This window comes from Lagenorhynchus albirostris, chromosome 3 (assembly GCF_949774975.1).
Source record: "Lagenorhynchus albirostris chromosome 3, mLagAlb1.1, whole genome shotgun sequence".
Lineage (NCBI taxonomy): Eukaryota > Metazoa > Chordata > Mammalia > Artiodactyla > Delphinidae > Lagenorhynchus > Lagenorhynchus albirostris.
This window is the reverse complement of record NC_083097.1, coordinates 7,773,158-7,798,584: the sequence shown is the minus strand read 5'-3', so window position 1 is coordinate 7,798,584 and position 25,427 is coordinate 7,773,158. Positions and strand designations below refer to the sequence as shown.

The window sequence follows — 25,427 nt, the reverse complement described above, 5'->3', positions numbered from 1 at the left end:
TAACAGCTTGGATTATAGTTATTTTTATAAGCCTGTCTTATTTTAAAGCTTATTAATCTTTTAAATTATTCGTAATCTTTAAAGTTTCCCAGCTCCCAGCACGGCAATTTCATTTCACCCAGTAGGTGCTCCGTATAGGTTTTATTTGATGCACACTTGATCTCTAGCCAAAAACTTTGCAGGAAGCTCATCTGTAAATTTCAAAGGAGAAAGGCACCCACTGTGGATGATTTTTAAGAGTTGGGTAGATAGTATTAATTAGGTTATTAGTCAAGGACAATGGTCATGGCCTTATTTAATAGGGGCTTTTGTATTTTGAAAAGGGAAGGGGAGGGATTCTTAGGGCATCCACATGTAGATCTGCATTTGCATGACCGGGAAAGAATGATGTTCCAAGGGAAAACCAATCGATGGTCACAACTCTGAAACTGAATTCTTCATGGGGGTGGGGACGATGACGACTTGATAGAGCTTAAACTTGAACAATCTTCTTTTATAATCAGTGGGTTATCTCATAAAATTATTGGGAGGAAAAGAGGTCTAGATTGAGACATACATTATTACTCACACATTTCTGAAATATCTCCTAGAAAAAGGTGTGTTTGTCCAAGCACTGCAAGCCTCTTTTTTTTTTAAAGGGCGTGATGGGGCTTTACTAAAAGACCAGCCACCAGAAAACGTGAACCCATGTTAATGCACTTGTTCTCTTTTGTGTGTTTTAGGCACTTTCCCCACATGACGGGACGACGAGCTTCTGGTTAAAGACAAGTATCCAGAGCCTAAGGTCTCCTGCCCACCATGAAGGGACCCTGCATCATTGCGTGGCTCTTCTCAAGCCTGGGATGGTGGAGACTCGCCCAGCCGGAGACAGATGCATCTCAGTGCCAGAGAGCAGAGCACCCGGTCATTTCCTATAAAGGTGAGGGTCGAGCACTCTCTGATTGCAAAGGCACCATTTAAATGCTCGTTGCATACTCAGAATAGCAGTGGTTATCACTCTATCATTCTGTGAGTCTTGTTTTAGACATTGTTTAAAATCAGAGCAAAACTACAAAATCCCCCATCACAAGAGTTTCATATTCTGAAACTGATCACTATCTTAAGAAGAATCCTCAGCCATAAAAAGAAACGAAACTGAGCTATTTGTAATGAGGTGGATAGACCTAGAGTCTGTCATACAGAGTGAAGCAAGTCAGAAAGAGAAAGGCAAATACCGTATGCTAACACATATATATGGAATTTAAGAAAAAAGAATGTCATGAAGAACCTAGGGGTAAGACAGGAATAAAGACACAGACCTACAAGAGAACGGACTTGAGGATATGGGGAGGGGGAAGGGTGAGCTGTGACAAAGCGAGAGAGAGGCATGGACATATATACACCAACAAACATAAGGTAGATAGCTAGTGGGAAGCAGCCGCATAGCACAGGGAGATCAGCTCGGTGCTTTGTGACCACCTAGAGGGGTGGGATAGGGAGGGTGGGAGGGAGACACAAGAGGGAAGAGATATGGGAACATATGTATATGTATAACTGATCCACTTTGTTATAAAGCAGAAACTAACACACCATTGTAAAGCAATTATACTCCAATAAAGATGTAAAAAAAAAGAAGAATCCAAGCTCAGAATTATCATAGGCAGAACGTCCCATTGTTGAGGCCACTTTTACTTAACAGGTGCTGTCAGCCTCCTAGGCATTTGAACCGGGGGAGAAAAATGTGACCCACAGAAATAACAACAAAACCAAGCAAAACAAAAAAATTCTTCATTTCAGCATTTCCCAACAAAGCCTTAGTCCCACCACACAATGTACGCCTTTATCTCTATCTGGCATTGCGTGGCAGACAGAATTGGTTTACTATCTCAAATATGCCTACATATCTGTAGGATCAATTGATTAGTGTGTATACACATTCTTTTCTTCTTTAATTCATCAAAATTTATTTAGGGTTCTTTACACCCTGGACATTTCTAAGCATTTAAGGTGATAAGTAAACTAGTCTTTGTCTCTGTCCTCAAGGAACTTGCTCTTATATCATGAAACTGAGTATAATTAATCAGACATTGTATTTTAATAATTCATCCAATGAATAGTTTTGTGGTCTGTTATTTTGTAACTTTTGTATCACAAAGGGATTTGAAATATATACAAAAATAGAAGAGTCTAAGAACACCCAGCCCCTGTATTTATTAATCCCTGGCCCACCTTTTTTCTTGTATATCCCCACCCGTGCTCTACCCACATTCACCAAATTATTTTGAAGCAAATTCAAGAAATGATATAATAGTGCCATAATATTTCACTTCTTGGCTATCAAAGATAAGGAATTAATAATGCCGTAATCACACCAAAACATCAGAGACCCAGACAAAAACCAATGCCATAAAATTAGCAAACATCCAGTGAGTACTGTGAGAGCCCTGATGGTCACAGGAATGCTTGTGCCTTGTTCTGGTAACAGTTGAACTGAGTCAGGAACGGAAGGACCTTCATCTATTGCAGTTGGCTGGTGTCGTCTATTGCAGTTGGCTGGTGTATGTCTTGAGTCTCTTCATCCTTCACTGTGTTTTGTTGTTGTTGCTCTCCCCTTGCAAATTAATTTTTAAAGAAACTTGAGTCCATCATCCTGCAGAGTTTCCACAGTCCAGGGTTTGCCCAGTTTCCCGTTGCTGTCATTTGGACGCTCTTCTGTCCTGAATGTGTCTGTAAATTAGTAGTGATATCCAGAGGCTGCCCAGATTCAGGTGTGCATCTTTGTGTCTCTGCTGTGTCATGGGTGGTGCTGTGTCCTTCAACGGGATGTGAAATGATCAGTCATCGAGGATCATGGCCTAAATCTCCGGATTCATTCATGGGTGAAAAACTGGGAGTTTTTAATTTTACTATTCTTTTTTCATTTAATGGCTGAAATATTTCTACATAAAGTAACTTTTCCTCCTCAACTATTTGAATATCCTGAGGGTGCAACTGACATAGGAAAGGCAGAGTGAATGCTTACTTTTCTTCCCTTTACCATTTTTGTAAAGAGCCTACTTAGTTGGCTCTCCAGCATTATCCAGAGGGGACAAATAAAATGTTATGTTTGCTTTTTTTTAAAAAAAAGTGGTTATTAGAATTATTTTTAATACATGGAGTTCAATATTTGGTATATTTCCATCACTTGCAGCTTATGTTCTTACAGATGGTGAAATTGTCACATTTCAGGCCTAGGGGAGCCTCTTGAGGTTGGCCCCTGAGTTCTTTGGCAACAACCCAAGTGGCCTTGGATGGCTTGATTATTCTCTAGGATAATAAGACTCCTCTTATCCATTTCCTTCCATTGACCTGAGAATCAGCCATTTTTATCTGATTCAAGCATAGCGGTGATCAAAGTCAGGTGTTTTCAGTGTATAGAGCTAAGGAAAACGTTCTTTAAAACACACCAGAAGTTGCTCTGGATACTTCCAGTTCATCTCCAGGACTCTAGGGACTTTCTGATCCTCTTCTATTTTATGTCTCTATCTTTCTCTCCTGTGCACAGAATCCTGTCTCTGCAGGTCAGCATAATTATTCCTTTGCCTTTTCCTGTAATTCATACTTAGTCATTTCAGAATAAAAGTTCTGTGCAACTTTAGTCCTTATTGAATACAGAAAACCCTTTCGGATGATTTTTCTTCTTTTCTTTTAGTCCTCAGGGTATAAATCTCACTGGAAAATGGAAGCAAAATTAGCACCTTGAAATCGAAACAATTTCCCTTTGTATGGTAGGGCCACCAACTCAAAATCCAGTTAATTTCATTTGTTTAATTTCACTTTTGATTTTTCGAGATTTTCAAAATTTACATTATTCTGTAGTGTTTTAAAGTCAAATTAATAAAACAAGCGGTGTTTAGAGGAACTGTTTTCCTTACCTTGTTCACTCTCTCTGCCTTTAGCTCACCTTTTACTTATAGTTTATAGTTTATGCTTCTTTTTAAATATAAACCAAACTCCACACACACATACACATGCACATATATATTCATACCCTCTTTTCTTAAAAAGTAGCATGTATACAGAGTTTTCTCTATCTAGCATTTTTTGACATCATGATATGCCCTGGAGTCCACGTCCCAGTAGTATGGGTTTATGTCACTTCTTCTCATGGTCACATAGCTCTCCTCTATGTAATGAACTCTAGTCTACTCAGCAACTCCCTGCTGGGAGAAGTGATCAGGTATAGTGTTACAATGTGTCATGACTCCTGCACACACATCTTTTGATATTTTTGCAAGTGTAACATTGACAGAGATTCCTGGAATTGGAATTGCTGGGTCAAGGGGTGAACGCAGTTGTAGTTTTGCTAGATACTCCCTGATTTCCTTTCATGAAGGTTGCACTATTTTGCATTCTCATTGCCCTGGATAGGAGTATCTGTTTCGCACTAGACTTTCCAACCGAGTGCACTGTTAAGTTTTGGGATTTGGGAAAACCCCATAGCTCATAAATGGCATCTCAACATACTTTTAATTTTCATTTTTGAAATTTGGAGTGAACGTTCAACAGGCATTTAATAACTGCCTATATATGTACCGGGGGTCTGTGCTAAATATGGAGGAGATAGAGGTAAAAAACCTAGTTCCTGTTAAGGGTCTAGAATATCTTGAGGAATCTAAACCAGAAGGACCGTTGCATTACATTGTATTAAGGGTCCTCTCGGGTGTCTTTGCCGGGTGCTGTGTGAGCCCAGGGAAGGGGTGTCGGCACCAGACAGCCTGGGCTGTAGAGGAACGGTTAAGGAGGGTTTCTAGGATGCAGCAGTGCCAGAGCTGAGTCCCAGATGATTGTTAGAAGGTGTTTATGAATCTCACAAGGGGCGCACAGCAGGTTTTGGCAAGTGTCGAGTACAGTAAGCCATGAAATGTCAGTTCAGATTACAGAGAGGAAGTAGAGGGAGATGAAACTTACAGTGAGGAATCAATAATGCACGGCATCAAAAGGCATCTCAAGAAGTCCCCGTCTTGTCTGCACAGGCTCACCTTGGAGGATGGAGAAATGCTGGCAGGAAGAGCAAATTCTGGGGCCGCTGCTGTGACCAAAGGGGGCAGCGATGAGGGCCTGAGCTACGGGAGTGGTAGCAGAAATGTAAAGAATTGGGTGGCTTCTGGAGATTTGAAGAGGGAGTTGTTGATGTTTTAAAGGATATAAGACAGGGGGAAGCAGGAGGCACTGAGAGTGAGCCCTGAGTTCTTGGCTGTTGGTTCCAGATGGGGTAAAGAAGGGGAATCTGAAATGATGTTAGATCGAGAAAGCTGAGTTCCTAGCTGCCATCGGATGGAGTTAACTAATTGAGAGCAGGTATCATGAGAACCAAGAAAGGAGAGCTTTTTCAAGAGGGAGGTGGCCGTCAGAGTGTCTGATGATGCAGCCAGTTCAAGGCACCTGTGGGCCAGAAGGTAGAGTGAAAAACTCATCCTGATTTGCCCGAGACTTTTTTGGGATATAGCACTGAAAGTCCTACTGTCTTCTGGGAAAACTGGGACAGGTGGTTACCTTCCCAGAAACTCTGTCAGCAATGGTGTATTAGTTTCCCCGTATTCCTGTAACCACATACTACAAACAGGGTGGTTTAAAACAATCACAATATCTTCTCTCACAGTTCTGAAGGCTAGAAGTCCAAAAGCAAGGTGTCACCAGGGCCACACTCTGAAAGCTCTAGGGAAGAATCTTTGCCATTTCTTAGCTTCGGGTGGCTGTCAGCAGTCCTTGGCATTCTTTGGCTTGTGGACCCATCACTCCAGTTCTCTGAGTCTGTAGTCACATGGCATTCTCTCTGTGCGTCTGTGTCTGTTTTCTCTTCTTTTTATTTATTTATTTTTATTTTTTATTATTATTATTTTTTTTGGCAGTACACAGGCCTCTCACTGTTGTGGTCTCTCCTGTCGCAGAGCACAGGCTCCGTACGCGCAGGCTCAGCGGCCATGGCTTACGGGCCCAGCCGCTCCGCAGCATGTGGGATCTTCCCGGACCAGGGCACGAACCCATGTCCCCTGCATCGGCAGGTGGACTCTCAACCACTGCGCCACCAGGGAAGCCCCCTCTCTTTTTTTTTATAAGGACACAAGTCATATTAGGTTTAGGGCCCACCGTCACCCAGCATGACTTCATCTTAATTAATTACATCAAGGCCCTATTTCCAAATAAGTTCACAATCATCACAGGTACATGAGGTTAGGACTTCAACATATCTCTGGGTGGGCGTGGGGTGGACACATCAACCCGTAGCAAATGGCATTTATCAGAGCAGTTTCGCAGCAGTGCTGGGAATAAAACTAGATGCTCATGAGTGAAGGGACAAAGGTAAGGTGAAGAAATAGACATCAAAATTACTCTCTCAGTTGACAGGGACATGAGGACAGGGAACGGCTTTTAAGAGAGCATTACTTAATCATCCTTAAATGGCACTGGTGAAGAGAGAAAAGACAGGGGGATATAATTGACTAGGCAAAGTCCCCGGGGCTATAGGAGGGGATAGGATACTGGGCACAAGCGAGGGATTAGCTCACAGGAAGGAGACCCCACCTCCAGCCAGCCCAGAGGGAGGGAGGCCAGGGCACCCAGGATGCAGGGCAGTTAGAGGGAGGGAGTACCTGGGGACCTCCATCTTGGCTGAGAAAGGAGTATGCAGGCCATGGGCCAAGAGTATGGGTACTTTAGGAAGGAAGTGCTTATCTTAAGAAAGGATAAGACTGTTGATCAAAAACAGACATAAAAGATTCCCTGCGGTTGTTTGGAGCCCAGTCAGTCCTTGAAATGGCTCCTGTTATAGCTGAGCAGGTGGCCGTGGCTATGCCCCATAAACATTCTTCTGTGCTCAATACAAGAAAGTTTGAGAAGGTATGATGAAACACTTGTAAGAGAGAAATAAAGGAAGGGCTGGATCATCTTGATGTTTACCATCTTGGTTTCTGGGTACATTTAAAATTTCATGATTTAGCATTATACGTTGGAGGCACTCTGCACAGGAGGCTGCTTAGGAAGAGTCTGCAGGAACATCTCAGTACAAGTAAGCACCTTTCATTGAAGTCTTGATTTGATTTACTTGGCTGGGCAGAAGGTGCTGGCAGGATCTTTTTTCCCAGCCTCGGGAAAGTATTTACCACTTCGGGCTCCACTTGTCTTGTGAAGTTCATTGCTCAACAAGCCCTAACAGCTTGCTGTGTTTGCAAGGGTACTCCCTTGACTGCATGTTCTGGAATATTTATCCCTGCTCGTGCAGTGGCTGCTAAAACACCCTGACCCATGACAGACGCACCCTTCACACTCAGGTCTGTGTCGTTTGCTTAAACGTCTGTTCCAATAAAGGGGGGGAAATAGTGACCCTTCAAAACAGCGTGTTTCTCAGCACGCTTACTGAATCTCATAACTGTATCCAAAATGAGTTTTAAATGTTTAATGTCCACTTAAGGCGATAGTGCCATATTCTGCTTTTGTTCGTTTAATGATTAAAGTTTACCCAGCACGCTCGCAATTTAGAGAGTGTGCTCCACTTATAGGAATCGGGCAATTTCATATAACACACAGAGAAAGACCACCGCTGGGGTGAGTCATGCTGTACTCAGGCTTGTCTTGCAGTTTTAATATCATGACTAATTTGGAGGCCTTTTTTCAGTGTCTTAGCTGACAGCACTTAGTATTTTTTTTAATTTATTTCATTTGAAATATAGTTGATTTACAATGTTGTGTTAACATCTGCTGTGCAGCAAAGTGATTCAGTTACACATATATATATAAATATACATATACATCTATATATGTGCACATTCTTTTTCATATTCTTTTCCGTTATGGTTTATCACAGGATATTGAATATATTTCCCTGTGCTCTATGGTAGGACCTTGTTGTTTATCCATTCTATATATAATAGTTTGTATCTGCTAATCCCAAACTCCCAATCCATCCAGTCACCCACGTCCCCTCCCCCTTGGCAACCACAAGTCTGTTCTCTATGTCTGTGAGTCTGTTTCTGTTTCGTAGATAGGTTCATTTGTGTCGTATTTTAGATTCCATATATAAGTGATATCATCTGGTATCACTTTCTCTTTCTTGTCTTTCTCTTTCTGACTTACTTCACTTAGTATGATAATCTCTAGTTGCATCCATGTTGCTGTAAATGGCATTATTTCACTCTTTTTTTTATGGCTGAATAGTACTGCATTGTATATATGTACCACATCTTCTTTATCCATTCATCTGTCAATGGACATTTATGTTGTTTCCATGTCTTGGCTATTGTGAATAGTTCTGCTATGAACATAGGGATGCCTGTATCTTTTTGAATTATAGTTTTGTCCACATATTTGCCCAGGACTGAGATTGACAGCACTTAATATTAATGCCCAAGATGACTTCTGCCTGCAGAATCAGGCCAGGTGCTGTTAATTCTCCTCTCAGCTCCCTGGAATCTCTATCTGTAACTCCTGGATGTTCCTGCTGAGTGTCTTCCTACTTCCGGATTTGTTGTTTGGCCTGATAATTGTTTTGGAACTTATGGAAGAACTGTATGGATGATTGACACTAGATTAGCAACATTTGGCCCCAGGTCGCAGGGACTCGAAATGGATATTCCAGCTTGCGCCATCACTGGGACCGGACTGGGATGTGGCATGTGGCCCTCGAGTTTAAACAACTGCCTTATCCCCACATGTAGCCTTGGGTGATTCAAAAAACCATGACCGAAAGGGGCCAACCCAGGATTTTATACTCGGGTTCTGTTCCCATACTACAGGATGAATGATGATTTTTCACGGATCCTGTGTTTTTCTTTCAAATGGTATTACTATATTCCGTTGCCTTCCTGTTAAAGGCATGTGTTCGGTGTTGACAATAAATATGTGTGGCAAGTTTTGTAACTTTCTGTTGGCTCTTCTTTATGTTAACTTCCTGGGAGCCCCAGCTCTTCCCTACCTCCGAGAGGCTGTCTTTCTCCCAGTCTGGAGGGTGTCATGTACACATTTCCTCTTTCCCTGTTAACTGCCAACCCTGCCCATGGACCTGCCTCTTGCCACTCTTCCCTTGACTGGCTCACAGACCTTGGGACCACTGGCATCGCTTGGCTCACCACCTGCTCCCCTTGGGGCTCCATACCTGTTCTGGGGCTCCTTACATGTGTCCCAGGATCCCACGCCTGTCCCGTGGCCTCATGCATCTCCCATGGCTCTATAGCTGTTGTGTGGCTCTTCATGTGGCCTCACAACCCCATGCACATATCAAGGCTCCATGCCTGTCTTGGGGCTCCATACCTATCCCATGGCCTCATGAACATCCCAGGGCTCTATACATGTCCCACGCTGCTCCATTTTCTCTCTGGGTTTTTGCTGTGCGGTGTCTCATGCCCCAGACAGGCATGTGGCTTCATGATCCTGGCTGGATTTTATCTCTTCTCCTAGGATCTAGGATGCTCATCACCACAGGAGGGGCTGTCGTAGATAATTTCTAGAGTCCCTGTCAGGTTTCAGAGATTTCAGAGTCTTTGAGCATGTAAAGACCTTGATTAAAATTGCTTACAGTATTTCTCCCTGTTCTTCTAGTCTCAGATATGCCATTTGACCTTTATAAATCATAAGTGTGTATGACTGCATGACAATGGCCCACTTTCTCCAAGGAAGAATTAGGAAAATTTACTTTAATTAAAAATAGATTGCATAAAATTCATTTTAATATTTTCATGTGAATCTGATTAAATAATATCAAGATACTGATTACTGTTGAAAAGTATCTTGAACTCAGTGCTTTTCTTTGTAAAAACTAAAATTTACATAAATCAGGTGTGATTCTCTTTGGTTTCATAACGGGTTATGAGTTATCCTCCTTTGCGTTTATTTGGGAAAGCAAAGTGTTGTTATGGATCCTATAAAAAGTCATTTGACCCATCAATAATTTAACTTCTGTTATCATGCAAATGAATGTTTCATGTAATGTAATCTCAAAGTTATGTGGGCAAAATATTTGAACCTATATGCAAATGAAACAACTAAGGTATAAGTACACTGCCTATTCTATAAGTTAAAAGCTGCACTTGGTAATACATTTTTTATTTTAAAGTCTGTTGCTAGTTTGCTATCTGAAAAAATGGAATATTAAAAAACACACCACTTTTCAACTCTGCAATGTAGGAATGTAATGATCATTCATGAGTGCATAGAGGTGTTAGAAGAAAATGCACTCATGGTAAAACCACTATGCATTATTCATTGAGTGACTTGGTTGCAATACCTGTGTTGTACTTTGATGTTGTTATTGATCTTCGATTGATGAAAGTGGAGGGTCCCTGTTGTATGATTTTTATAAACAATGATTAAGTTCTGATGAAAATAATTTATTGAGTTTTGAGAATTATCAATAACTTTTGGATTACTTTTGTGTTCTAGCGCCACTAATGAAATAATTTGTAAGATTCCACATCTATATTTTATCTTGAGATAATCAATTTTTGATTGATTTGTCTGGGTGGGGAAATAGTTTCTATTATTCTGAGACTGCAAATGGAATACTTTATAAGTTAAGTAGTTCAAAGGGATTGCATTAAAACTGAGGATAAGAGTTTGTGAAGTTATTGTCAGGACTCTGATTTAAAACAATCATTTCATTGGGCCTCAAATGGTATGTTATTGTATTTTATTTATGTTTAAGCATATTATAGTCTTTCTAAGCATTAAATGGGCAATTTGTCCATTTCTCACAATGATGATAGATAAAAATGTAATCCTTTTTTTATTTATGAGTAAGAGTTGGAGATTAAATGTAGGGTGAATAAACTTTTAATTAAGCAATATTTTTTCTTGGATTTATGACTTCTTGTCTTCTTCTAATATCAAGGCAAGGTAATCTGCCATGGTCACATTTGAGGAGACAAAACATTACACCCACTTCAGCAGACAGCAGTGCTGAAATTTTTCTGTTATCAATATAACAAAGAAAAGACTACACTGAGGTTTCTCAGACTTATTTAGTTTGTGTACTAATTTAGTCAGCACCATAACCTTTTATTTTCCTGAAGCTTTTTAAAGAAAAGGAGTTTTTTTTTTTTAATTTCTCTTTTGCTTTCCCATTTCCCTCATGTAAGTCAGGGATAGACTTCAGAAAGCCTCATCACATGTGTCACGTGAGGCAGGAAGCATTCTCATTCATAATCAAGAGTGTGTTGATAATGCATGCTAACACACCAAATGAATAGATTCTTCCAATCTGCAAGATGACAAACTTGTCGTAATGCTATTTGACCATTCCCACCTTGAAAGCACCTCTGGTCTGCGTGTTAGATACACTACAAACCCTATTAAATAAAATCAATGAAACGAGACCCTGGTGCCAGGAACAGCTGGACTGGTGGAGCGCTCCTGGTGGCTCTCAGAGGGTGATTAATGATTGTTATTCTTATTCATAGTTTTGATTTTTGTGCCACTGGAGTCCCTCACCTCATCACACAGAGTCTTTAGCTTCTGCTTGTTTGAAGATAAAACCAAAGCTCCAGTTCATTAATAATTCAATCAATCTTTAATTGAGTGCATATGATGCGCCAGAAATGGTTTCAGTCACGGGGTTACCCCAATAAACGAAACAGTAGAAATCTCGGCCCGTGCTGAGTTTACGTTCTCTTAGGGGAGACAGACAATAATAAGATGATATAATATAGACCGGGTTATATGGTGCTAAGGGCTGAGGAAAAACATAAAGCAGGGAATGCGTTAAGGAAGGGAGGGGTCTTGCAGTTTTCATCAGGGTAACCAGGTGTGCCTGGCATTTACCTGTTGCCTCTGTCCCCACAGCTGTCCCTTTTATATTTCACGTTGTACAACTGGTCAGAGAGTCAGTGAAATTTCTCAGGCTTCTGACCCAGCTGGGTTCCTGTTAGGATGTGTGAATGGGAGGAACCAGTAGTTGCTGAAGAGGCTGGAGGAATAGTGAGGATAAACATAAACATAAACATAATAACATAAATAAACATAATAAACATAAACATGTTTATGCCTGCATAGCGTGGCTGAGGACTGAGGCAATCCTAAGTCCCCAGTTGGGGAGTAGGCAGTCACAGCTTGAGTCACAGCTGCTTGAGAAGAGCACAGCAGCAGGAACAGGCTTATGAGGTCCAGCCCAGCTTGTTAGCAGCTGCTCATCTCTGTGTGGCATGCATTCTTCCTTTGTTCTTGTACTTTATCTTCCAATACCTTTACAACCAATTCCCTATATTAAATGTTCTCTGTTTGAGGTACCTAGGGTGGTTTCTCTTCTCCTGACTAAATTGTGCAGCATACAGAATGACCCACTGAGTCAAAGCTTAAGGAGGTGAGGGGGCAAGCCATGGGGATAACTGAGGAAAAAGCGTTCCAGGCAGAGGGAAGAGCAAGTGCCTGGACCCTGAGGTGGGATGGTACTTGGCAGGTCTGAGTAAGAGCAGGGAGGCCAGTGTGGCCTGAATGGAGGGAGTAATGGAGGTGAGATTGGAAAGATAATAATGGCCAGGTTCTGTAGGGCCTTTATGAATTTTACCTTTATTTTGGGGGGTGGGCACTGGAAGATTTTGAGCAGAGGAATGATAGTGTAAGGCACTAACATGACTTAAAGGGTCACTCTGACTGCTGTGCTGAGGACAGCCTGAATTGTGCTTGGGCGTGTGGGATTTAGGGCAGTGAGAGCGTTTTGGGGACTGGTGGGTGATCTAGGCTGGTGATGGTGGTGGCTTAGTTGAGAGTGTTAACAGTGGACACCAGGGAGCAGTGGCCTTATTCTGGATAGAGTGTATTTGGAAGTCAGGTCCAAAGTATTTCCTTTCAGATAGTATATGTGCTGTGAGAGGAAGAGAAAAGCAAGAGAGACTCTAAGGCTTTTGGCTTGAGCGATTGATCAGAGTGGAAGTGCTATTTACTGAGATGAGAAAGGTTGTAAGAGAGTCACACTTGGAAGGAGTTTGGGAGGCTCAGTTTTGGACATGTTAAGTGTGAGATGTTTCTTTAGCATCCAAGTGGAAATGTCAAGTAATCAGCTGCGTATACACGTCTGTATTTCTGGGGAGCGATTTTTTGAAAACTCTATGAGGCACAGCAATTTGGGAACTAGCAGTGATGAAGGGAACAAGAAATCTGAATATTTAGTCTTTATTATTTTTGTCTGATTTTAATGTTAGTTACTGTAAAATGCAAAGGTATGTTGAGAAGTTATAATTTAGTAGTTAAAGAGAAAACTTCAAATCATTGCATGGATGGTTCAAGCCAGACTCAAACATTTTCTGAATTAAAAAAAATAGACTAGAATAATATAAAGCATGACTCATTCAAATTTAGAGCTCATTTGAATGCTTTTATTTCTTAATTCCAAAGGGTCAGCCCTACTTAAAAAAACATATTTACAAAAGTAAAGCTCCAGCATGAAAATAATTTCTCCATTTCATAGTGAGAAAACAAAATCTTATCTGATAAATCCATGGATATAAGTATAAATCCCTAACACAAAATAATTAGTTTTGGGACTGTAAATGCAAACCAATGCAAAATATATGAATGTGTGAATTCTACTTTCATGATAGAGTTTTTAACCACATCTAATACTAATTTTGCAAATTGTATATGAATTGACAGAAATTTTCTGTCATATATGTTTCTTGTTTGACCAAGATTTGGTCAACAGATGATTTTTAATTTGAAAAATGATATAGGGGACTTTTCTATCTGACCATGATGGGAAAAAGGGATTTGATTTACCTCCGTGATTTAAACAAGAAAACCAGACAAAATATTAGCAAGTACAGTTTTCAGACAATGGACAACAGGCAGAGGATGGCACAGGATTGTAATTTCTTAGGGAAAGGAAATAAACAAAATGAGTCCAACGATTGGCTCAGCTCACTGAAAGTAGTTTCCAAGACATAGCACAGTAATGGAGAATACAGACATAGATCAGAATAAATCAAGTCTCAATACATTAAAAAGGATTGAAATCATGCCTGTGTAATCAATGAGCACATCAGAATCAAACTAAAAATCAGTAACAAAATGGTATATAGAAAATTATATTGGAATTTAAGCAGTATAATTCTAACTGGCTCATAGGTCAAATAAGAAATTAAAGGGAAATTCTAAAATATTTTCATCTGAATGACAATAAAAGCACAACTTATCCAAATTTGTGGTATATAGTAAAGCAGAGCTCAGGGTGGGGGGATTTATATCATTATTTACTTATATTAGGGATGGAGAAAGATCTGCTATCAATGGTTTTGGGATCTTTCTTAAGGAAGTCTACCAAAAAAAAGGCAAATTAAACCTACAGGAAACAGAAGGAAGCAGAAAATGAAGATGAGTATAAATCAGTTTAAGTGGAAATAAAGAATAATGAAGATCAATGAAACTAAAACCTAGTTCTTTAACAAGACCAATAATATCAATAAACCTTTAACTAGATTGGTTAGGAACAAGAAAGATATATATTTATCAATATTAGGAATGAATGAGGAGACATCACTACAGAACCTACAGAAGTTAAAAAGGATTAATAGAAAACAATGAACAACTCTATGCCAATAAATTTGACAACTTAGATGAAGTGGACAAATTCTTTGAAGATAAACAATCTCTCCAAGTTCACTTAAGAAAAGTCAGATAAACTAATTCTGTATCCATTAAAGGAATTAAATTTGTACTTAAAACTCTTCCAACAAAGAGAACTTCAAATCCAGATGGCTTCAATAGTGAATTTTGACAAGTACTTAAGGAAAAGAAAAGGACACTGATTCTACTCTTCCAGAGTAGAAGAGGATGGAACACTTCTCAGCTTATTTAAGAAGTCATTATTACTCTTACCAAAACCAGACAAGACATTTTAATATATAAAACTATAGACCAATATCTCCCACAATCATAGGCACAAAAATCCTTAATAACAGTTCAGCAGTCGAATCCAGCCATTTGTAAAAAGGATAATACATCATGTCCCAGTGGGTTTTATTGCATAAATATAAGATTGCATGGGATTTCCAAGGTTTAACACTTGAAAATCAATGTAAATCAGTGCATTAACTGACCAAAAATATTTTTTAAAATTCATCTTAATAGATATAGAAAAATCATTTGATAAAATTCAACACACATTCATGATAAAAACTAGAAGTAAAGGGTGTTGCCACATGTGACAAAAGGCACCTTAAAAAAATCTAAATATAATATAATATTTAACAGTTAGAGGCTGAATGCTTTCCCCACAAGGATGTTTACCATTACTATTTTTAGTGCTTTTAGTTATCATTGTACTAGCCCCTGAGAAAGGTAATATTAGATAAATAAATAATATATTATAATAAAAGTAATTTAATAAACAAATGGCATACAGATTAAAAAGAAAGAATAAGAGTGGTCACCGAAATTTTAAAAAGACCTATTAGAACTATTAAGTGAATGTCTCATGATTTCCAGATACATAATATAAAAAAAAATTCAATTGCATTGTGATATGCTATCACTTAATAATTATAAACTGAAATTAAATTATATCATTTATAGTAGCTCATAAATATGAAATAAGGATATCTTTAACAATATGTTCAGGAGCCAAACATTGAAAGCTACCCAACATTACTGAGAAAATAAAAAGACCAAAACAATTGAAGATAAATATTTATAGATCAGAAATTTAATGTTAAGATATAAATTCAACTGTAACATATGCATTGCAATCTTTAGACTCTTACAAACCCAGTAAAAAGTTCATGTGGTTTTATTGTGTAAATTGAAAACCTGGTTTTAAAATTTACATGGAAATACAAAAGACTTAGAAAAGCTGAAAGAGTTTTTGAAAAGGAGAGTAATTTTGGAAGTCTTTCAGTACTTGAATTCAAGACAGTGTGATGTTTGCACAAGGATAAACATAGAAATCAATGTAACAGAAAGCAGAGGCCAGAAATAGACCCAGATATATACTGTCAATTAATTTTCAGCAAAGTGACCATGGTAATTTAATGAGGAAATATAGTTCTTCCAAAAAATGGTGCTGGAAAAACTGGACCTCTCAGTGCAAAAATTAACTGAAATGGATCATAGACCTAAAGTTAAGAGGCAAACTTATAAACTGTCTAGAAGAAACTTTTTGAAAAACAACTATCTCAGACCTTAGATTAGGCAAAAATTTGTTAGGATACAAAACAGCCCATAAAAGCAAATTTGATAAACTGGACCACATAAAAGTTAAAAACATTTGCTCTTCAAAGACACCATTGAGAAAAGGAAAAACAATCCAGATGCTATGTAAAAATATTTACAAAACATATATCTCCTAAAGTTCTTGTGTCCAGAATATATAAAGAAACTCTTACAACATTTATAAATGGACTAGAGATTTAGGCAATTTGAAAATACTAATGACAACCATGGTGAGATATACCTACACATTGAGCAGAGTGACTAAAATTAAGAAGACTGATAATACTAAGCATTGAGGAGGATGTGGTGAAAATGGACCTCTTATGCTTTGCTGCTGATAATGCAACATGGTGCAGCCACTTTGGAAAACATTCAGTTTCTTCAAAAGTTAAATATACACTTTCCTTAAATTCCAGCAAACTCACTCATAGCTCTTTGCCCAAGGATAATTAAAAAGTTGAATAATGTCTACAGGAAGATTTGTACCCAAAGGTTTACAGTAGCTTCATCCCATCTAATCCAAACTGGACACAACTCAAAAGTCCATCAGTGGGGGTGGCTACAAATTAATTATGTAAAATAGAATACTACCAGACAATACAAAGAAATAAACTACTTACACAGACAATGAAATGGATGAAACTTAAAAGTAGTATACTAAGTGAAAGATTCCAGATAGAAAAGACTACATATTCTGTGTTGTCCCATTTTGTGAAATTCTATAGAAGACCAAACTAAAGTAGCAGGATACATATTAATAGTTGCCTGGGTACAGGACAAGGGATGGAATCCACTGCAAAGGTTCCTGAGAAAATGTGTGTGTTGATGCAATCATTTTATGTCACGATTGAGGTGGTGGTGGTGATAAGGTTTATACAGTTGGTAAAAGTAATTGAATTTAAGTGGGTAAATGTTATTGTGTTTAAATTATACCTCAGGGAAGTGGATTTTAAAAATTATGTTAGTTCTCACAGGGAACTCTGCTCAGTATTCTGTAATAACCTAAATGGGAAAAAAATTTGAAAAAGAATAGATACACATATATGTAAAAAATAAATAAATAAAATGGAAAAAATAACTAAAAACTATGTTTGTTCCAACTCTAATGGAAAAGAATGGACTTGTCAGAATGTAGGATCAAATTGCTTAAGAAATCACCTGAGTTTGTCAAAACACAGTGAGTGCCGTGTTTCCTTGGCATTCAGGCCAAGCATTATGTGAGAACTTTATGATGAGAAAAATTGTTATGTGTAATAATGTTATGCAACATTTAATAAGATGTGTGTGTATTACGTATGCGTGTATCAGCAGAGCTACTTAAAATCCAAGATAGGTCTTCAATGGAAAACCACCACATAAGCTGTTTAACCATTAAAGTTTTTCCCTCCAGCGCTATTTTAAAAGCCAAAAACCCTGTAGCACAGGTTAACTTGGTATAAGAGAGGTCATTTATATAGAAGGCTGTTCTTCAAACACGGCCCCCGCCCAAGCATAATCTTTGGAGGAAAATATTTTTGACTCGTGTACTTTGAGAAGATGTCCTCACATCTGAGAACTGCTGATTTGTAAGTTACTTTTCAATTTAAGAGATAATAAGACTTCTTGGAATTAGCAGCTATTAAAAGCATAGTGAGGAAATGAGAGAGGCATGCATTTAGCTACAGTAATTTTGGTCATAGTGCATATAATACTTCTTTATTCTATACAGGGCTGATTTTCTATAGGTGGTCCTTTCCTTTTCCCCACTTCTACAGTTAGAAATGGGGCAATTAAAGGACCCATTTGTGTAAAGCAGTGCTGTCCAATAGAACTTTCTGTGAGGATGGAGGGACGTTCTGCACTGGCAAACATGGTAGCCATTGGCCACGTGTAGCGGTTAAGGACTGAGATGTTGCTAGCGCAACTGAAGTAATGAATTTTAAAATTTATTAATTTTAATTCACTAAAATTAAAATATAAAAAGGCATGTATTCCTGGTGACGACCATGTTGGATAGCACAGGTATGGACCTTTGGCTTCTAACACTATGTAATAAATACTGGCATAGGCTGCTGTTCTTGTGTGTCTATGCAAAGGCCCTGTGTCCTGGCATCCTCTCTGAGTCAGTTCTTTGGAAAGCATCATGGTTCATGTTTTAAGAAAACGGGGCTAGGGAAAGGAAAATGTGTAATTGTTATAATTCTGCTATTAACTATTTCTGTAATGTAATGGAAATCTCTTGTTGTCTTCCTTTTGATCTCAGTTTCTTTAAACGAAAAATGAGTATACTGGACTATTATATCAAAGGTTTTTACCATACTTATGATACTATTGCTCTTCAAACTAGGATAATAAGGTAGCCCAAAGGACATTTGGGCCTTAGGTCTTTAAGAAAACTCCCTCCTCTCTTATGCCTCAAACAATAGTAATGTAAAGTTCTGTATTATAAAAGCAAAGCAGAAATTGAGATTTCTATTGACATTGTTGACGTTGACCACATCTTTATCACAAATGTTTAGTAGGAAAAATGAATTTATTTCATATGTAAAGAATGGTTTGCCCTTTCATTTTCATATATTTCCACAATTAATTAATGTATTAATGTGGAATTAATTTCATTTTAGACATGGCACTTTTTCTATCTAGAAGCAAACAACTCAGAGATGAAATATTAATTTATATTTTAAGTCACTAACGCAGTGAAGTTTAGAAACTCCTACTCTGAAAGCTCACTGGCTATTAAACTTACAATATCAGTTAGAAATATCTTGGCTGCAACTAACAGACAGCTGACCTAATAGTGGTTTAAATTGTAAGGATATTTATGGTTCCCTGACTAGACTTAAAGAATTAGGCATCTGAGCTCAGAAATGTAAACAATGTCCCAAGCTCTGTCATTTTGCTCAATCGTCCTCATGGAGTTGGCCTTTGATTTTTGTTTTTATTTCATGTTTGGATGGCTGTTGTCAGCATTCAGAGGCTGACAGCAGCAGGAGAATGGGAGATAAGGAACTTCTTGACCCATCTGTTTCATATCAGAAATCAACAAGTGTAAAATCTTTCCTGGGAGCCATGTGCAGAATTGTTTATATGCAAGTGGCCAGAGCTATGTCACATGGCTGCCTCAAGTTGTAAAGGGAAAGGAAGTGTCTGGCAAAATGGAATGGGAAAAGTCATGAATTAACCCCTGAGTCCAGTAGGCCTGGGGATAGAGTGAGATGAGGAACTCACCTGGGATGCATATTTAAGAGCCACCAAAAAAAACTCAGTAATTAAGATACGTTAATGCAATATATATTTTTAAAAATCAATACAAAGGACAAAAAAACTGTAATGAACAAACTATCCGGATTTTAAGTAGTCAAGATCAGTACAGTCTCCTTCCAAGCCTTATGGAGATCCAATGTCTTTATTTAAAATATTGATAGTTTGTTCTTCATGAGCTTTTTTGTGTTAATTTACACCTTTAAAAATATTGCATTAAATTATTATCTTGATTGCTGAGTTTTTTGGCACCCTCTTCAATTTCACAAGGAGGAAATGTCGGGCAGCTCATAGCTTTTGTCTCCAGAGCTGTGCCACTGGTTCTTGTGTATCTGTCCCATGAATAAATCATTATATATGTGTCATAGAATATTTTATATTCTAAAACCCTGGTTAATAAACAGAGTGTATACTCTATATTGTATTTATTTCTGAACAGGAGTAGTACTCAACACTCTTTTCGACTGAAACACTGACTAGACACTCTCATGCTAGGAGACAGAAAAAATTTCCCTAGCAGATTGTTTCCAACCAAATCTGAGACACCATGAAGAAGAGCAAGAATTCCCAACTTTTGTGTGTTCTTGTTTTTTAAAAGAAATATTGTTGAATGACTTGAGACAAATATGATTCATGAAAAGTTTGAGAGGATAGAAAGATCTGTTGGTGCCTTTTCGTGTCTCTTGAAGTGGGCAGTGGGAATTTGAGTCTCTTTGAGTGACTAAGAATGTTCTCAAAGAAATCATGTTGCAAAATTGTGGAAATTATAATTATGCAATATGAGAGCTGGTACAAAAGAATTCACCCTTCCTGTAATATTAATCTCACTCTATCTTTGGTCTGATTAACTCTTAGGTGATATTGATAAGCTGTTTATTTGAAACCTCTTAGGCTTTTTTTCCCCTCAAGGAACATGATAAAAGCAAGGCTACCATCTCTCATTGGGAAAGCTTTAAAATTCTATCAGTCTATTCCTTATGAATACAAGTAACCCTCCTATGATGAAAATTTCATATGAAAAAGTTTCATCTAGACCTGTTAAGCCTGTCTAATATAGATATGTTGTGAGAATTTCCTGCAAGCCTATAAAATAAGTTTGTGTTAAGGGTCAAATGTATTATTCACACCATTTATGAGATATAAATTCTTCAGTCTCAAATGTGTCTTCACAAAACTACTCAGTGTCTTCTCTGATTTAATTCAGCTTTGAAAGCTCTTGAGAGCAATGTTTGGAATTGAGGGGGAAAAAAAGGAAGATCATATGGAAATAATTTTCATAGTTGGTTGTTAAAGATGCCTGCTATGAGAAAATTTAATGTACACAGCAGTGAAAGAAAAAGTGGGAAGATTATAGTGAGCTTTGCATGTGTTTATCATTACTGTTCTTATTTAAGACTTCCCCTTCTTCCTGAGCCAAACCTGAGCACCCCTGGTTTTTTAAGCAACCTTTTTTTTTTAAGCAACCAATGAAATACTGTTTCTCCCAGCTATATCCTGCCTCATGCCCTGCCTATTTCCATATACTCATTTATTTTCTGATCACTTGAGATGCCTTTTTATTTTATTTTACTTAATTTTTTGATTCAGCCATCCCATTGCATGAATTTAAAATTGTTTTCATTGCAACTGAGCAACTGACCCATTGCAGGTCTGTAGCTCTTGGCAAAAGCCATGTAACTGTTGCTTAGCAGGGGGCGGGGCTGGGGCATATAGTTAGATAATATTCCATCTGTGGCCTGTTTCATAATTCTCAAACGCTCTGGGTTTCTTCTACGTTTATACCTACGTGAAACTTCAGTTGATGTCGCCAAGAATTTCAAACTCCAAGTGAGAGAAAGATATCTCTCAAAAGATGTGTAATTCTGTTATGTAGCAACAGCTCTTGCTGTGACTTCAGGCCAAGCAAAAGCATTTGCCAGAGCTGGAGCTACTTTCCAGCCAGTCCCACCGTGTGGCCTTTTAGAACTTCTCTCATCCCAGCAATTTGCTTTTGACCTGTTCCTGCCCTACCATATAATGGTGACCTCCCTCTACTACTGCGGTACGTGACGGAAGAAGCCGTTAAGTGTTTTTTAGGTGCAGATTCTGCTGTTTGTTTTTATCATCTGCAGAACGTTAAGGGACCAGCACGCATGGAGAGGACAGCAACCGTCGTCAGATGGAGTAAAACAAATGATTCTTTCAGCACTTGGCAATGATTTCTTGTGTGCTGTGTCTGTTCATGTGTAGATTAGAAGGACTTATGCCTTTGATAGTCTGAGACCCAATTCCTCTGGACACAGAACCACACAAACAATGTCCAAAGAACCTAACACGATTATAAGATCTCATGAAAATTCCTACTCTAATGAAATGTACTGTGGAGTTCTGGGATCTTTAATGAGTGGGTTTCCTAACCATATAAAAAGAAAGAAAAATGCAAAACAAAACAAACAAACAAAAAAATACTCATTCACAAATAGCGTTCCTATGTGACCAGTAAGTCACTGAGGGATCCTCCTGAAGTACTCCCTAGGGCCAAGTGGGGTGCCAAATGGTATCGGGGCAGGTCATCATTTCTCCTCTAAGCATTTACAGATGGTTTTGCATGTAAAAATTAAGATTTGAGCAACTATACTTCAATTAAAAAAAAAATCCTCAGAGCAGAATTTTGTAAAAACAAACAGCAAAAAACACCTCAAAAATAATTGCCTAATTAAAAAGTATTCAGCAACTTAAGACTTAAAAAAATTCATTACTTTCTAGCACATATTAATTTCATACACACATCTTTCATTTTTTTAACATCCTTATTGGAGTATAATTGCTTTACAATGGTGTGTTAGTTTCTGCTCTATAACAAAGTGAATCAATTATACATATACATATGTTCCCATATCTCTTCCCTCTTGCATCTCCCTCCCTCCCACCCTCCCTATCACACTCCTCTAGATGGTCTCAAAGCATGAAGCTGATCTCCCTATGCTATGCGGCTGCTTCCCACTATCTATCTATTTTACGTTTGGTAGTGTATATATGTCCATGGCACTCTCTCACTTTGTCCCAGCTTACCCTTCCCCCTCCCCATATCCTCAAGTCTATTCTCTAGTAGGTATGTGTCGTTATTCCTGTCTTACCCCTAGGTTCTTCATGACCTTTTTTTTTTCTTAGATTCCATATATATGTGTTAGCATACTGTATGTGTTTTTCTCTTTCTGACCTACTTCACTCTGTATAACACACTCTAGGTCCATCCACCTCACGACAAATAACTCAATTTTGTTTCCTTTCATGGCTGAGTAATATTCCATTGTATATATGTGCCACATCTTTATCCATTCCTCTGTCGATGGACACTTAGGTTGCTTCCATGTGCTGCCTATTGTAGATAGAGCTGCAATGAATATTGGGGTACGTGACTCTTTTTGAATTATGGTTTTCTCAGGGTATATGCCCAGTAGTGGGATTGCTGGGTCATATGGTAGTTCTATTTGTAGTTTTTTTAGGAACCTACATACTGTTCTCAGTAGTGGCTGTATCAATTTACATTCCCACCAACAGTGCAAGAGGGTTCCCTTTTCTCCACACCCTCTCCAGCATTTATTGTTTGTAGATTTTTTGATGGTGGCCATTCTGACAGGTGTGAGATGATATCTCATGTAGTTTTGATTTGCATTTCTCTAATGATTAATGATGTTGAGCATTCTTTCATGTGTTTGTTGGCAATCTGTATATCTTCTTTGGAGAAATGTCTATCTAGGTCTTCTGCCCATTATTGGATTGGGTTGTTTGTTTTTTTTGGTATTGAGCTGCATGAGCTGCTTGTAAATTTTGAAGATTAATCCTTTGTCAATTGCTTCATTTGCAAATATTTTCTCCCATTCTGAGGATTGTCTTTTGGTCTTGTTTATGGTTTCCTTTGCTGTGCAAAAGCTTTTAAGTTTCATTAGGTGCCATTTGTTTATTTTTGTTTTTATTTCCATTTCTTTTGGAGGTGGGTCAAAAAGGATCTTGCTGTGATTTATGTCATAGAGTGTTCTGCCTGTGTTTTCCTCTAAGAGTTTGATAGTGTCTGGCCTTACATTTAGGTCTTTAATCCATTTTGAGTTTATTTTTGTGTATGGTGTTAGGGAGTGTTCTAATTTCATACTTTTACGTGTACCTGTCCACTTTTCCCAGCACCACTTATTGAAGAGGTTGTCTTTTCTCCACTGTATATTCTTGTCTCCTTTATCAAAGATAAGATGACCATATGTGCCTGGGTTTATCTCTGGGCTTTTTATCGTGTTCCATTGATCTATATTTCTGTTTTTGTGTCAGTACCATACTGTCTTGATTACTGTAGCTTTGTAGTATAGTCTGAAGTCAGGGAGCCTGATTCCTCTAGCTCTGTTTTTCTTTCCCAAGTTTGCTTTTGCTATTTGGGGTCTTTTGTGTTTCCATACAAATGGTGAAATTTTTTGTTCTAGTTCTGTGAAAAATGCCATTGGTAGTTTGATAGGGATTGCATTGAATCTGTAGATTGCTTTGCGTACTACAGTCATGTTCAGAACGTTGACTCTTCCAATCCAATAACATGGTATATCTCTCCATCTATTTGTATCATCTTTAATTTCTGTCATCAGTGTCTTATAATTTTCTGCATACAGGTCTTTTGTCTCCTAAGGTAAGTTTATTCCTAGATATTTTATTCTTTTTGTTGCAGTGGTAAATGGGAGTGTTTCTTTAATTTCACTTTCAGATTTTTCAACATTAGTGTATAGGAATGCAAGAGATTTCTGTGCATTAATTTTGTATACTTCTACATTACCAGATTCATTAATTAGCTCTAGTAGTTTTCTGGTAGCATCTTTAGGATTCTCTATGTACAGTATCATGTCATCTGCAAACAGTGACAGCTTTATTTCTTCTTTTCTGATTTTTATTCCTTTTATTTCTTTTTCTTCTTTGATTGCTGTGGGTAAAACTTCCAAAACTATGTTGAATAAGAGTGCTGAGAGTGGGCAGCCTTGTCTTGTTCCTGATCTTAGTGGAAATGCTTTTAGTTTTTCCCCATTGAGGATGATGTTGGCTGTGGGTTTGTCATATATGGCCTTTATTATGTTGAGGAAAGTTCCCTCTCTGCCTACTTTCTGCAGGGTTTTTATCATAAATGGATGTTGAATTTTGTCAAAAGCTTTCTCTGCATCTATTGAGAAGATCATATGGTTTTTCTCCTTCAGTTTGCTAATATGGTATATCACGTTGATTTATTTGCGTATATTGAAGAATCCTTGCATTCCTGGGATAAACCCCACTTGATCATGGTGTATGATCCTTTTAATGTGCTGTTGGATTCTGTTTGCTAGTATTTTTTTGAGGATTTTTGCATCTATCAGAGATATCTTTTTGACCAGACTGGTGGCTAAAATAAAAAAAAGATTTATAAAACTGTAAAAAAAAATTAAGATTTGAGTTGGAGATAAAAGGTTTTCTACTTTAACCTCAGCTCCTAACCACTGAAATCATCTCGCATTTTGTATTTATCTAGCATGGAGGCCCTGTAAAGAGATTAGGATGTGTGTGGGCTGGATCCCCAAATCATGGAGCACAGAGATTAATTTTGTGTTCACTTGGTTTTTATGTTCTTTCTTTCTTTATTTATTGTTTTGATATAATGAATGGTTAAATGAGATTTACCATAGTAATTTAAATTCTATTTTAAAAAAGCAGATGTTAAATAGAAAGTAGGGACTGAAAATTACACAGCTCTTCCCTGAAGATTTAAAATGTGAATATTTATGGACATGAACATGTTGGGGATAATTGTCTCTGTTCATTTTGGGGTAATATTCTTAGTTCCTGAGGAATTGATGCAAAAACATAAAGAAGACGGTTCTTATTGAAGATTTCCAGCAAAACAGTAAAATGAGTTGATGGGAGAAATCCCTAATCCTCATATAATGGCATTATAAAATACAGAGATCCTCCAAAAGCAAAAAGGGGAAAGTCTTGGGGGACAGGTATCAAACATAAGAGTCAGGTCTGGAATTCTCAGTAGGAATCCAAGTTGAAAA

General features: G+C 38.0%; 1 protein-coding gene across 5 annotated transcripts in view; it reads left to right on the top strand.

Annotated features, from left to right (window-relative positions):
- Window positions 1-25,427, top strand: part of SEMA5A (semaphorin 5A) — a 484,691-nt gene that overhangs the window by 175,231 nt on the left and 284,033 nt on the right. For all 5 annotated transcript variants that reach the window (XM_060146861.1, XM_060146858.1, XM_060146860.1 and 2 more), the window contains exon 3: window positions 723-919. In XM_060146861.1, coding sequence (XP_060002844.1) covers window positions 799-919 — 121 coding nt within the window. In that variant the 5' untranslated portion in view covers window positions 723-798. The remainder of the gene's footprint in view (window positions 1-722; window positions 920-25,427) is intronic.